The 14,736-nt window shown below is 39.1% G+C and overlaps 1 protein-coding gene across 1 annotated transcript in view; it reads right to left on the reverse strand.

Annotated features, from left to right (window-relative positions):
• Window positions 1-14,736, reverse strand: part of PCNX2 (pecanex 2) — a 147,816-nt gene that overhangs the window by 99,179 nt on the left and 33,901 nt on the right. Inside the window, exons 9-13 of the mRNA XM_071738991.1 lie at window positions 13,878-14,013; window positions 10,559-10,701; window positions 9,406-9,559; window positions 9,277-9,309; window positions 4,040-4,211 (exon numbers count right to left, since the gene is read on the reverse strand). Coding sequence (XP_071595092.1) covers window positions 4,040-4,211; window positions 9,277-9,309; window positions 9,406-9,559; window positions 10,559-10,701; window positions 13,878-14,013 — 638 coding nt within the window. The remainder of the gene's footprint in view (window positions 1-4,039; window positions 4,212-9,276; window positions 9,310-9,405; window positions 9,560-10,558; window positions 10,702-13,877; window positions 14,014-14,736) is intronic.

Genomic DNA, 14,736 nt, shown 5'->3' on the forward strand with positions numbered 1-14,736 from the left:
TCCAGAATTGGAGACTCCAACACTGTCAACTTTCAAAGACATAGGTATCTTTATGTTCTTACTGCTTTTTTGGACCAGTACCAGAACATTCTGCACAGAGAAGGAGAGAGCTGTGTGTCAGCCACTCTTCCTCAGACACAAGTACATCTGTGCTAGTTTACATCCTAAGACTGCACTTTCCTCCTGTTCATTCCCATAACAAGCAAATTACACAAATCACTACTACAACTTGTTCCCCTTCCTACACCACTAAATTTTACAGTAACAACAGGATTTGGGTTCTTTGTTGAATGCTAATTCCACAGTTTACTCCCAGCTCCCCTTTGAGCATCTTGTGCTCAAAACACTACAGTGAGTTAGGGCCAGCAGCTCTTCTCTTCGTCCTATTACAGATTACTGTTATCTGAGACTGTAAATCTGGCTGAGGAAGTCAGAACACAGGAAAAAAAATGACCTACTCAAGTATTAAGCACAGACAGGGCTCACTGAAATGTATTTATATTCACAATGTGCCCTTCACAACTTCCTACCCCTGGCACAAGTTATCCATAGGTAAGAAAACCAGGAAATGCTGTTTTCCCAATCTTTTACATGCAAATGCCATTCTTAATCTCCTCTTTCTTTACTACTCTGCCTTTCTTTTAGCTATTTCACCAAACCAAGCAATGCCAGCTCTTGCAGACAGAGGGAAAAAAAGCCAAGAGGCTGCATGGAGTTGCCCTGGGATCAACCATCCCAAAAAACTCTCAGCTGAAATTTGGGGGAGATCTTGTTACTGAGGCAAAGGACTTGCAGAACTGCCAGACCTCAGATTACTGACTTCCAGTCCAAATGAGGCTGTAAGAATCCTCAGAAAAAGGATTCTTCTGAGGATCCTCCCCCTCCCAAGAGCAGGGGAAGGAGGGGTAATCACAGAGACATTACACCCAAAGTAAATAGGGGTGGAGGTAAAGCAAGAGAAAAGGTGGCTGACTACAGCAATGTCCTCACCTCACCTTCCCACTCAATATTGTGAATAATTCTAACAACTTCATTAGCTTTTTTCATAAGCTTTGCTTATCTCATCCTGCACAAAGGAGTATTTCAGGGAGGAAAATAAACTGTTGTCACAAAAGGACTGAATTAAGAAGCAAGAGTTTCCCTTTTGGGAAGCAGATCCTAGAAGGAGCTGATCAATCAGTTGAAACTGCATTATGAATTCCAGAGATAATCCCTTTAAGAACACCACATTTCCATACAGAACACCTTTAAGAGCTGGACTAAAGAGATGGTGTGAGCTGCTGGCATTTCACATTGCACTTTGAAGATTTGCTCTAAAGGAATAGCTACCTGATGCTAAGTATAAGAAGGAAACACAAATTTTGACTTTGGAAGCTTTGGGTCTTTTTAAAAACACAGAAAGTCAATGTCACAATGTCACTGCAAACATTTTATAAATTTAGAAAATGATTATTAAAAAAAATGTTTATATAGCTGTGTAATAATACTTTTCCACAGAGGAAAAAAAAAAAAAAGTGTTGAGTAAGAAAGTATTTTTCACTCCCTCCTGATCATATCTGAGAATAACACTCAGAGAGGCTTTTTCCCCTGACAGCAGCTCCCTCACTGAGGGAAGTAGCAGGCTGAGGACTCATCACAAAAATCTGTAACCAGCTGATCCTTGTTCTTCTGAGATGTCTGTCAAACAATTCCACTCACCTGTCTAATGCTCAAATGGCTTCATCACAAAAACTACTGTGCATGAAGTGTGTAACAGCTTCTGGCATTAACACCACCAATAACCTGAGGCTGGCTCTGGCTTTGCCCTTACTTGCACTATGTATGCTAACCTAACAAAAAGGAAAATCCAAGGAAATAAGGAAATCCAAGATGAAAACCATACTTAGCATGAATTAATCCCATGATCTCCCCTCCTACCCCCCCCCTAAGAAAAAAAATCAGTATCAAAACCATCATTAACTTACAAGAAAATAGAATCAGATTGTAAAGATTGCTTGAAAAGAAACAGGCCTGTTAAAGACACATCTATGAATTTGCTGATTTTATTTTATAACTTCATTTCAATACTTTTATCATGGCATGCTATCCAGCATCACACTACTTCCTTGTAAGTCCTTTCTGTGATGTCCATTACCTTAGCTGAAATAGAACACTTTTCCTTTCCTCAGTATTTGTAGTTTATAGTAAAAAAATCCCTAGTTTTCCCCACATATGCCCTCTGAATATAACAGGCCATGAAAAAACCAGAAATTAAGTCATCATATTATGACGAACCAATAAAAAATAACAAAAAATACCTACCAAGTGGGCAAAACAACAGCAACACTTCAGTGGTATCCAGTGGGGCCAACTTCCCTCTGAAAACACTGCCCCAAACAACTCTATACTTTCAGATATAGGTGCCTAAGGGAAGCTGTACTCAAAGCCCAGCAAGATGCTGGAGGATGCCAAGTGCCATGGCTTGGGCAGCAGTTGTACTGCAAACACTGCAAGGATCAGTGGCAGCCAAAAGCTGGGACTCCCACAGAGACCAAGGAAAAGATTGCCAGAGAGTGGCACCAAACATCACTTGGATAAATACACTCATAGATGTGCCAATCCCCAAAGCTGGCAAAATAAGGATGGGAGACAAACAGAAGGAAATGGTTTCTTCTCAATCTCTTGTTAAACAGATGCCAGCTGGGGAGATGAGCCTGGATTTATTTGCTCTCTCTCCACCATCTCCCCCACACTGTTTCAAGAACCTGCTCCTCCATCTCTTTTGAGGCCAGACAAAATTAGCACATTTATAACCACACTTTTTTTTTTTTTTTTTACACTGGTTGCTATAGTTTTTCATTTATCTCTATCCCAAGAGTCATTTAAGATTCTTGTTGAATTATTTATCAGCATTTTTACTGTTCACCTTTGACAGACAGAGAAAATAAGATATAAGAAGAAACTTTAATGAGACCAAAGGAAAGTAATGAAAGAAGCTAATGAAAATAAGTGAGATGCAGGCCTTCATTATTCCCCTGTTTCTAGTGAGAAGGATTGGGAGTCAATGAACCCATATAAAGGACTAGAAAGCTTTCCTAAAAATAGGATGCCTTTCAAGCAGTAATAGCCTGGCTTGAGTAGAGCAAAAAGCAAGTACCACAGCCACAGGTGAATACAGACCCCAAAGGTCATGTGCTCTGTATTACAAATGTTCTGCCTCTACTACAGTAGGTTTTTCCTGGTTCTAAATTAACAAACCAATGGGTCATCTTTGGTAAAACAGCTCCTGGGAAGTTTTCAGGACTTTTACAGTGACCATTAACATTTCTACTTGATATCTATCAGTGTTGTACTACTTGACCCCAGTCCAGTTCAGCATTCCTATGGATCTGGGACACAACTACAGCAGCATCACAGACTGGGACAGACTGGGAGCAAGCAGCAGGAATAAGGATCCTGAAAAGATGGGAGACTTCAAGCTGCAGCCACTCCAACTAATTCAAAGGACCACATCAGGTCTGGTTTGTATCTGGGTATCCTCAGCCACCTCAGGGTGTGATTCTAGAAGGAACCAGGGTGGGAAAGCTACTGGGCAGTGGCTGCTCCACACTAACTCATCATGTGGACAGCAAGATGAAACCAAGCAAGAAAAAACTGTGTTCCTCATGAGCAGAAAAATGTCCACCTGAGGACCTGGCACCACTTAGCTTTCAGGCATTAAATTTAAAACTCAGCTTACTCTGCACTAACTGCTCCACACAGGCAAACCCTTCCAAAGATTAACTGCATTTCACAGATGATGGCTTTTGCTAATAACACCAGTGACTGCCAGTTTTCTTTAGAGACTTTTCTACGAGTCTCATTTCATTAAGAACTCCTTCTATCTGAGCTGCCCCCCACACCCCCTGCACCCATCTTAAGTCATTCCAAATGTTTCCATCAATTTCAACTAGAGTTGTGCTTCCATACCATGCATTTGATTGCCAGCATGGGAAAACACTGGCTTCCCTGGCTAATGCTTAATTCATTTTTTACAGTCCTAGGAAAAATATTGACTCACCTATTACATGGTCTCTGGCTGACTGGAGAGACCGAGGAGAAAAGAGCTTCAAGCCATACATGGTGTAAACTGGAGGATTTGTGTCTTTAGATCCAGCATCTAGCAGCAAAATAAGGCCACACAATATGCAAAAATATACAGGTCTGCTGTAGGTTATGATCTTATTGTGGCCCTGGAAAAAAAGAAAAAGGGTTTGAATTCTGTATTCACTCTCCTACTACCACGTGCAGTGCATTAAACTGGAGAGAGGGTCAGGAGTCAGATGAAATATTTTAATGACTTACACATAACAATTAATAATAAAAATGTTACAAGGTATTTTCTCCAGAGGAGACTTTCAAAAGGCACAAAAGGCAGTTAAGACCAACACCAGCAATCATTTATGCTTTTGAAAAAATCAAGCCTTCTGGAACTTTCAAGACACACTAATTGAGGTAGTTATCATTTTCAGTATAAAATAAATCACCTCAATCTGTTTGAACCTTTCTTTCCTGTAGAAAAAAAATCTTTCTCTGTATTTCCTTTATTTTAATGAATGTCTGTGCCAAGTAGCTTGCCTTTAATGAAACAAAATTAATTTTTTAATTGCATCCTAGGAAGTAAAAAAATAATAGAGCACCTCATAGGCATAGTGTAAGGCACAGACATTAATTTTTTGCACCAGTAGAATTAAATTAATTTTTTTGTTGTTGATTTCAACCTCTTGACAGCAAACCAGCATCCCTCCTGAAGGGGGTGACACTCATCAGAAGTTTCTGGTCTGTCTCATGCAGTACCTTGAAAAATCATGATCCAAAAGAATCAGTATGTGGAAGGATCCTTCATTTATTTCTTTCATACACACCCCTCATGTGCTTGATTTGAATTAATCCTGTAATACACTGCTCTGGGACTGAGGGCCAGGAAGTAAAACAGACACTTAGGAAAACTCTAATAGCTCTCCAGGTAGCAAGCTTAAAGGTAAATAAGGTGTTTTAAATGCTGATGAGTCAGAAGATTCCTGGAGCATGAAAAACCAGGAGCAAAGTGACAAGGACTCAGGCTTCCCTTGCAGAAAGCTGCTGCTCTGAAACCCTTCCTTTTCAGAAGATGTAATTTGAGTATAACAAAAGAACATTTCTTGTTTTTTTGAGTCTGTTTACTGATCTGAAACAGTGCCCATACTTGTTTGGCTGCCAGCCAGGCTTGTATGTTACACTGCTTTTACCTGATCTGTACTCTCTTTTGGGATCAATCAGTTCACAAGGTGGCAGATTGCAGGGAACCAGAGGGTTTATTCTGCACCTCACATTCCTGGCATATGAATCAGGTCAGACTGACAAATCCTGGTTGGTGTTTAATCAGAGATTCAATTTTATTAATTTTTTTTTTCTTAATAGGACACGTGTCCGTGAAAAGAAAAAAAGATAAAATAAAAAAGGGGTTGAAAAGATAAAAATCTGACTTTAAAAAAAAAAAAAAAAAATCATTTTCTGGCTGTTTTTAAACTTCAGATCATTTATCTTAAATACGAGCTGTGCCTTAGGAAAAGAAACCAGTAAATATTACATCTAAACAATTGCTTAATGATTGATAGCCTGATGTGCACTCCAGAACAAAGTCTGTTCCATGGTTGTCTTACATCCCTGTCTTATCTCTTCAATTACAGAACCCAGGTTTATCTTTCTGAGGTAACTATTTGAAGGCAGCTGGGTAAGACTGAGTTGATGCCTGGAAGTCCTGAGGTTTAGCTCCACATCCCTTCCAGTTCCAAGCAGGGCACTGACATACTCCATTGGATTTACACTTTATATTCAACTCCTACTTCTAAATAAATCCCTCTACCCATGCTAGTGGCAGTGATGCTGGTTAGAACTGGAGAAGCAGCTTTCAGAGACTGTCTGAACAGCCTGCAAAACATGAGTGAATACCACCTTCCCTTTTATTCAGATGGAGATGGGGAATGAGACAAAATCTTGATTTTTTCAGGTCCATGCTTGTCACAATATGCCTCAGAAACATACATCCTACAAACACACCCCTGGTGCATCATGTGTTTTCATTAAAACATGAAGATTTTCAACAGAGCTAGAATCATAATTAAACACACTTCCATTTAGTAAAACAGCACTTTTGACTGCAAAATGTTTCGATGGATAAATCTCAAGAAGATCACAGAATCACAGAATGATTCAGTTGGAAGAGACCTCCAAGATCATCCAGTCCAACCTTTGCCCAACACCAGATCTAATGATTTCTTTCTTTGTGGGTGCACCCATGCAAAAAGAAAAAGACAAAAGGCTTTTTATAAAAGTGTGTATGCTCAGTTCTACAGAAAAAGCTTACAAGGGCAAATTAAAAATACTTTTTGAGTGCCCTATGGGATTTATGGAATTGTAAATAAACTCACACTAGGGATGGACTTTTTCTTCTCCCCACCACTGTAGGGAGGAGGCTGTTCCCAAATCCCACCATCCCAGAATCAGTTACCCCTGTGTGAACAGCAACTAAAGGACACCAGCTCCCAGGTGACAAGAACTGCAAAGTCTGAAGCACAGGCTGACAGGAAAATCAGGCTCCCAGCTTGCAGCACTAAACCTGCAGCTGTGATAAATGCCAGTAGCCAGCACTTGCTGTAGAACCTGGGAAGTTTCAACTTAAACAGCAAAGCAGATCAAAACAGAACTATTATCACAGTTCAATAAAATGAGTGTAAAATATTACAAAATTCAAAACCTAGCTGAGTTAGATAGGTTCTTCCCTATATACTGAAGCTCAACCTTACCACAAAACCAGTATACAGACAATACACAGTGTTTAATTTGGAGACCTGAGGAGTCACAGCATGGTATCAGGCAAGAAATAATCTTATCTCCCATAAAATTTCACCAGACTACCAGACTCTATAGGGTTGAGTCAGGAAGCACTTCCTCAGCACAGGGAGTGAGCACAGGGGCACTCAGGATGAGTCCAGACCAAAAGCTGCATTCATCCCCAGGCACTGGGCTTACTGGTTGGTCACTTTACAGCAGACTTTTTCAAAATGGTCTAGGCTAGAGATGACAAAATCACATCAAACAGTAAAAAAGTTTGCATGTGAGAGACAAGGAAAAAGTTTAGAACCTCTTTGGCAGGACTGGAGAGCATAAGGCATTAGCAGCTTCTCCTGGATCCAAGAACAGAAATTAATTCAACGTGCAAATGTGTGGCTTGTGATGGTTTATTTCACAATGAAAAAAAAAATCTCATCTGCATTTGCCTTCATGGACATGATACTGATTATTCTTTAATCCCTCTGCTGTTCTGCATCCTTACATTAACATCAAGAGATGTTATTCTCTTTGATTTTAATGTAGTCACATGAATTATGAAACAGTACATGGAGTATCTTGCATTCTTGCCTTATTTTTCATGGTGCTTACTAGCTCAAGCAATCCTTTACAAATACCTTGTGTTAAAAGACATAATGTAGAAATAGCTAATCTTCTGTTTTAACTTCATCTGTAATTCCTCTCACCTTTTGAACCCTCTGTGGATAAACTAAATTTCATTTCAGTTGTCTCCAAAAAGTTTGCAAGAAAATGTTCTTGGATAAACAAAGTTTTAGGAAAACATATGGGGAACACCTATTGTTACTTTGGTGCACAGCTGCATGGCACAGAATACTACATGGTGAATAATACTTGTGATAGTATTGTGGGAGTTTGAAATTCAAACATGGATTCTACACAAAAAGTGTTCTGTTTAAACCTACTTTAACACTAAAAAAATCTGGGGTAAATAGATTTTTAATGTAGCTTTGATTAAACTGTTTGCCACCCACTTTAAACAAATCTACCCATTACTAATGTCTGAATAAATGCAAATTGTTTGATTCACACTGTTATGTTCAGAAACGTGGTAATTAAACCGAGAACATTATTTTAGTCCCCAAAACCCCACAACTCTTTACTGAGATAGGAATATTTCTTTCAGGTATCCAAAGTATTACCCTACCAATATAAGTTGCTGTTCATTGCCTTCCTTGCTTTTTATGCAGACAGTAATTCCTGTGAATAAATTATAAACAACAATACCAGAAGTTCAGCCCGTAATAAATGAGATGGAAAAGAAACCCAGGATCTTCTGAAACCCATCTCAGCAAAACGTGTGGCATACACTGGTACCTAACCTCAATTTCAAGTTCAGCCTGTATTTCTAGCCTCTAAATTGACAAAAACAATTGCTCCCTGCCAAGGGGAAATAACTCAGCAGAGCTGCAGTTTTCAGCTTGATGCTTTTGAACCCTGAGGGAAGAGAGAGAGAGAGAGAGAAAGGGTCCTCAAAACCATTCAGTGAGCTAAGGAAGAAATGTGAACAACCAAGCAGACAGTGCAAAAGGAAGCAAGGGACCCAGTGACTCCTGCAATATCTTCCAGGAGCCACAAATCAAAACTACTGAGACACTCAGAGAGGTGGAGGGCTCAGGTTGCACTTGTAGGATGATGTTCCCAAGCCAGTCCTATAACAAGGACAGACTTGGGTAAGGAATTGTTTCCTTGAAGGTGGTTGTCACTGTCAGAATTCAGGTTCTCAGATATACTCAATAAATAGAAAGCAGCAAAAATCCTTACAGTCTACGTTCACCCACAGATTTGGCCACTTCAGGACATAAGCCCAGGAACTGTGACCATATTATAACAACAGGGAAATATTTCTTTGGAAAGCTACTTATCTGACAAGCTACTAATACTATTGAGGATCAGAGCTGCAATATCAGATTAAAAATAGTACTAAAAAAAAAAAAATCTATCCCAAATCTAAAAAAAAAAAAAAGAGATTTAAAGCCCAAATTAAGTCAATGACTGATGTGCTCATCTGTAAATTCTGCCATTTCCAGTTACTGTTTCTAAAAAGAAAGTTTGGACTGATGTGCTAATCTGGAAATTCTGCCATTTCCAGCTACTGTTTCTAGGAAGAAAGTCTGTCTGATGCCACAGGACTGAATTTTAGAAAACTACTCCGGATTCATTTGTTTTTATTGCCTCTTTTAGCTTAAAGCTTTTTTCTAATAGTACTGATAAATTCAAATTTATTAAACATATTAATGTTTAATTAAACTTAGTAAAAGTCTCAAAATCATTGACACGTTGCTCATTTTCATAAATCACCCAGAACAGCAAACTATTTATTACCTGTGTTTCACAGAACAGAAACTATTTCAGAGCACAGAGGTGATTAAGAAGGGAGAGAGATTTGTTATTCTGGTCAGGACTTACATGTATTGGTGAAGCAGGATCAGGCTGAACACTCTAAAAAACAAAACAGAAACAAAGTTGGCTCACAGGACTTTGCCATTGTGGAACTTCAAAGAGAACTCAGGAGCTGGGCATGACTTTGTGCCCTACCTTTAGGAGGGAATACTGGCAGCTGGCCATCACCAGACAGAACAACAGAACCCAAATGTCTTTGCAGAAGCCTTGATTCAGAGTTAGGAATCCAAGAAATGAAACAAGAACTACCAGAAGGACAGCAAACACATTCTCCTTTATATCTTCTGTCCTGCACGGATGAAAGTGGAAAGAGAAATAGAAATATTTATATATTCATTAGAGGAAGGGAGGTCCATTTGCAGCTGGTAGGAACTGGCAGTGCTGGAGCTACTAGAACCTACAGAATCTGAGGGTTAGGGTTTTGCTCCCAAAACCACATTTCCATGTTCAACAGTACTTCACCCCTGTGCCAAATTCCTTATCTGCAGTGATAACTAAAATATAAGAGAAAAAAGGGATCTGCACTCAAGTCCACCACCCTTCAATATCACATCCCAAACAGAATCCCACAGTGGAGCTGATTTGAATGTACCAAGTGTAAGTTTATAAAAACCAACCAAACAATAAAACTCTTTTCAATGTTGAGAAACTGCATATGTTTAATGAAAAACATACATCTGATGACAAAGAATTAAATGAATGACCACATTTGTCATCTGATGTTTTATTCATTTTATCTGTTCTAGTAGAACATGGAAGCTGAGATAAAAACCAATGTTACTATTCAGCCTCTAACAAAAGAGTTTCTCAGAAGATGCTTTCTATGCAATTGAAACACAGAGATAAGAAACCAGAGATAAGTAAGTGTCAGCTCTGGACCTAAGCTCCCTGACTCTGTAGCCTGAATTTCTGCAGCATGTAAAACTGTCATCATCTGAAATTCCCTTTGTGGAGCCTGTGTGAACACACAGGGCACAACACCAATCCAAAAAGCAGAGCCAGGAGAACCAGCAGCCACAAACACGTTTGCAGGTGGCAAATTACCACCTGAGGTCAAACCCCAAAAGGTTCTGCTTGAAGATGAGTGGGAGTGAGACCCAGCAAAACCACAACTCCTAGAGAAAAAAAAACCCATTTTCCTCTGCTTGAAGCCAACGAGCATCAATCCACTCAACCAAGACACTAAAGCAACGCTCACATTTTCCTCCTCCAGTCTGAGCATTGCTCTGTACTCACAGGGCCACCCTTTGTAACTTTACACAGAGTTGCATTTTAAAGCAAAGCTTACCTGTCCAGCAGTGCCAGCAAGGTGAGCCTATCATACCAGACTTTAATCCATTTGCCAGGGAAGATAATAAAGCGATAAAACTGACGGTTCATCTTCCGCTGAGCTGAGGAACACAAAGAATCCTCAGGGTCCTGGCTGGGATGCTATAAAAACAACAACAAAAAAAGACAGAAATAGACAAAACCCTTTCACATTGACACAAGGCTGCCAGGCAGACAAGTGTTTAAAGGCCAGAAAGTTTCAGATTATTATTTTTTCTGAAAGGGAGAACCTATTTTCTTCATTTTAAATCAGAAACAAAGATAATCACACCAGCTCATTTTTGCAGATGGAGAGAAGCTGTATTAGTTGTGGAGTCCAACAGGGTTAACAAGCTCTAAGCCGAAATAATAATTTAAAAATAGTTATTTTCTTAGTTCAAATCTATTTCTTACATAAAGTTTCTTTTTGAAGATTTTTCCCTGATTCGGGCTGATAAAAGCACACTGCAAAACCACACACAATAGGAAAAATCCTTGTTTTTAACACACACATAAAAAAAAAAAAACAAACTTGAAGGCCTAGAGGCACAACTTATCAAATCTCTTTCCAGAACACAACTTTCTTTCCATTCCTGCTACACTACTAAAAGCACATCAGGTGTGCATCCTGAAGAAGAGCAAGAGAAGGAAAAAAAAATTGCAAACAAGCACAAACAACATAAACATCACTAGCTTAAGAGTCTCTAGTCTTGCCATCACAATCATAAATCTTTCCTTTTGAATATTTTAAGGCCTTTTCTTCTTGCCTGTGTTGAAATTGCAGCATTTCAGTTCTCCTCCAATTCTACACCTGCACTTCTTCACCAACACTTGTGGGAAGAGAGTCTTATCTACAGACCATCAGCCAAAGTCTACAAAGCCAGACACCAGAACAAAAAAAAAAAACCCTGGAAAGTAATGATTTCTTTCCAAACTGCACCAATAATTTATTTTATGGGTGGAAAAAAAAAAAACCAACAAAAAACAGCCCACCTATTTTTCTTTCAAGAAGAATTTATCTGAGAATCAGTGTAAAGCCCAGTGGTTTTCAAAGTCCTCCTACTCCCCTCATTGCTAAAGACAATTAATCAACATTAGATAACAAATCTATCAATTATGGAACTCTAGGCAATGGTTACATTAGAATTATTTGTGACAGATTAAGTTGCCTATTGAGAGAAGGGGATTTCTGTGTGAAAGAAGTGATCACCTTCTCGAATTCTGTTAGAAAAACAGTTTTAAACCACATGTAAAACCCCCTGTCTACCTGCATGAAGAAACTGTTCAATTTTCTCTCAGGTTATTGGAATAATTTCTAACCTTCACTTTCCAGGAAAAGGAACTTTACACATAGTTTACATGTCATTTAATGTTTTGCTGCATGTTAGCTGGAAACCAGCTCATTGATCTCCTCAGTCTGCTGGCAAATGTGAGTTAAAACAGGACAGCTTATGCTTCAGAGAAAAAAAAATTAAATTTATGTATTTTCTCTCATGCCTCCAATTGACTAAAGGATACAGCCATGCAGGGCCCAGTGGCTCAGCCACAATCAGCAGAGGACAAGAACTCATGTGGGTTTTAGAGATGCCAGGGGATGCTGGGCTGTTCAGCATTTTTTCAGTTATTAAAAATTCCAAGCAATTTAAAAGAGATTGATTGCAATCCTTTCACCACACTGACTTCAGATCCTAAAAGTCATTTAAGTACTCTAAATTTTAATATTCCTATTATGACTTTGAGAAGTTGTTTACTTCTGGAGCTGGGGCATTTTTAAAGGAAAAAAAAAAAAATTCAATTGTTAATACTGGCACAGCTCTGTTTCTCTTGGGTCCAATTTCCCAACAGAAAGTAATTTGAAACTCAATCAACTGCATCATTAACTTCACTCACCTAGGTTGCTCACTATAACTGAATAAAATAAACCAAAATGGTGGCAGAGTCCATTAAGAACACCTGAGCATCTGATTTTTTGATCCTCAGAACAGCTTAACAAGTTATTTAACCGAATGCATAAATCAACATTTTGGCTCCTGAGAAACTCCAACATTTGGATGAAATCCATCATAGCACACAACTTGCTATACTTGGGCTGGAGTCAAGTTTTGAAGCTGTATGAGGGAAACTCTGACTACCCCTGAGCAAGCCACTAGGTTTAATTGTGCCTCCTATCAGAAAGGGCTTGTAAAAATTCACTTCATAAATTTTTATGGTGTCAGAGAGAGCCTGAAACACCAGCTTCATTGAAATCAATGGCAAAACTTTCCTCAAGTTACAAAGGCTCAGAATTTCATATTTAATAATAATTTTTTAAAAAAATCCAGAAATCAGGAAGTTCTGACTTTACTGCCTGGCCTTGTTACCACTTGCTATGTGAACTTGAGCTTTACTTCTTCATGGTGCAGTTTTCTTGGCAGGGAAAAACAAACAAACAAAAAAAAAAGCATGATAATTGTTCTCTACTTTACAGGAGGTTTACAAGATTATAAGTATCTGGAAAATACTGAGCCATCTGAGCCTTTAGATGGAAGCCTCTATCCAAACCTGAACTACACAGTTCAGAATGATTACCTGATTTTTCATTTTAAATTGTTGCTTTTAGCTTTAAGTTTTTGTGCAAGATCTAAGATGAAAGATAATCAAATAGCATTTTAAGGTTATTTATAAATATCAAACTAGAAATTGCCATGGAAGAAAAGAGAAGGTTAAGCTATTAGAAATGGAATGGCAAAAGCAGATTACAGCCTTGAGCCATTGGTTATAGACCCCAAACACTGTAAAAGTAAAGTATGTCCACATTATTATATCACAAATTAAATTATGAGGGCCTCTTCCTTTTACCAACTGAGCTGAGGAGGTAGCTTTGACATTCCAGAATAGCCATCCAGAAATCTGGATGCTTTAGACATCCAGAAGCCTGGTTGCCTGATTCAGAAAAGTGAAACCAGGCACAATGCTTCAGGATAGTAGCAAATCTGGAATAAACACTTGGGGCTATTAGAATCTAGTGGTGTGACTAAAATCCTGACAGCTGTGTCCTCTTTCTTTCAAGAAAATGAGACTGAAGACAGAAAATCAACCTTTTAGGTGATGGAGTCTTTAAGTACTCCCCTCTGACACTACTCAGTGGCAGTAAAAAGCAGCTGAACTGCATCCCTCAATACAAAATGCATCTTCTCCCACAGGAGCAATGCCATGCAAAGCAGCACAGAAATCAATAAAACTGTTTCAGGAACAAGCCAGCAGCATTTGTTTAGAAAGCAGTTCACCAAAATGCTAGAAACTGAGATATTACTCTGTACCCGTGGGCTTTCTGAAAGGGTCCTTCGTGCCACCATCAGTAGGAGCTGCTGCTGGAGGGCACTTGCTGCTTGGTCCCCAGAAGATGGTTCTTGGCTCTCTGAAGTGGTAGTACTAGAGGAGCTAAACTGGATTTCACTGGGGAGAAAAGAAAAAAGAAAAAAAAGCTGTTTTAAGAAGCCATATACTCCTAATATTTCTGAAACGTAACACGAGGAAGCCTGTAATGACACTGCTACTTGGCTCACAGGACATGGAGCCTTTCAACTCCACACCTGAAATCAGCCCCACAAAGCAATTAACAACCAAATTTAGGTACACAAGGTCTCCTCTCCATGCTCAGCAGAGCAGCAGATATTTCTGTATCATGTTTTTTCTCAACCCAAGATGAACACCTACGATGAATCACACTGCAGAAGTGCCTTTTTCTCTCCATTGACAATAATTCAAGGCAAGACTGGAATATCTATAGAGCAAAACTGCAGGGTAGAGACTGCAGAGACCCTGGGTAAGCTTGCAAAGAATTTCACTCAGGTACCAGGTTAATCTGGCCTCACCACCACTGAATTCAGTGAGCACTAATTTAACCTACTGAGAATTCAGACTACAAGAACTTCCTTCTCCTCCAGCCAGATGCCAACAATCCATGAGCTAATTCCCATGAGGGCAAACTCATCCTGGCAGGGCCCTGAGCAGGAAGCTAATCTTTTTTTTCCCCATGTTTACTACTTTACAGTGTAGATACAATACTTTAAACACTTTCCTTGAGGAAATCTGCACTTACAGTAGCAGGACCTGTTGGGTGCTACCATGATGTGACAGACTAAGTTCTCAGCCAGACCTACACTTGAAATTAAATAA

Source organism: Heliangelus exortis, chromosome 3 (genome assembly GCF_036169615.1).
Source record: "Heliangelus exortis chromosome 3, bHelExo1.hap1, whole genome shotgun sequence".
Classification (NCBI taxonomy): Eukaryota; Metazoa; Chordata; class Aves; order Apodiformes; family Trochilidae; genus Heliangelus; species Heliangelus exortis.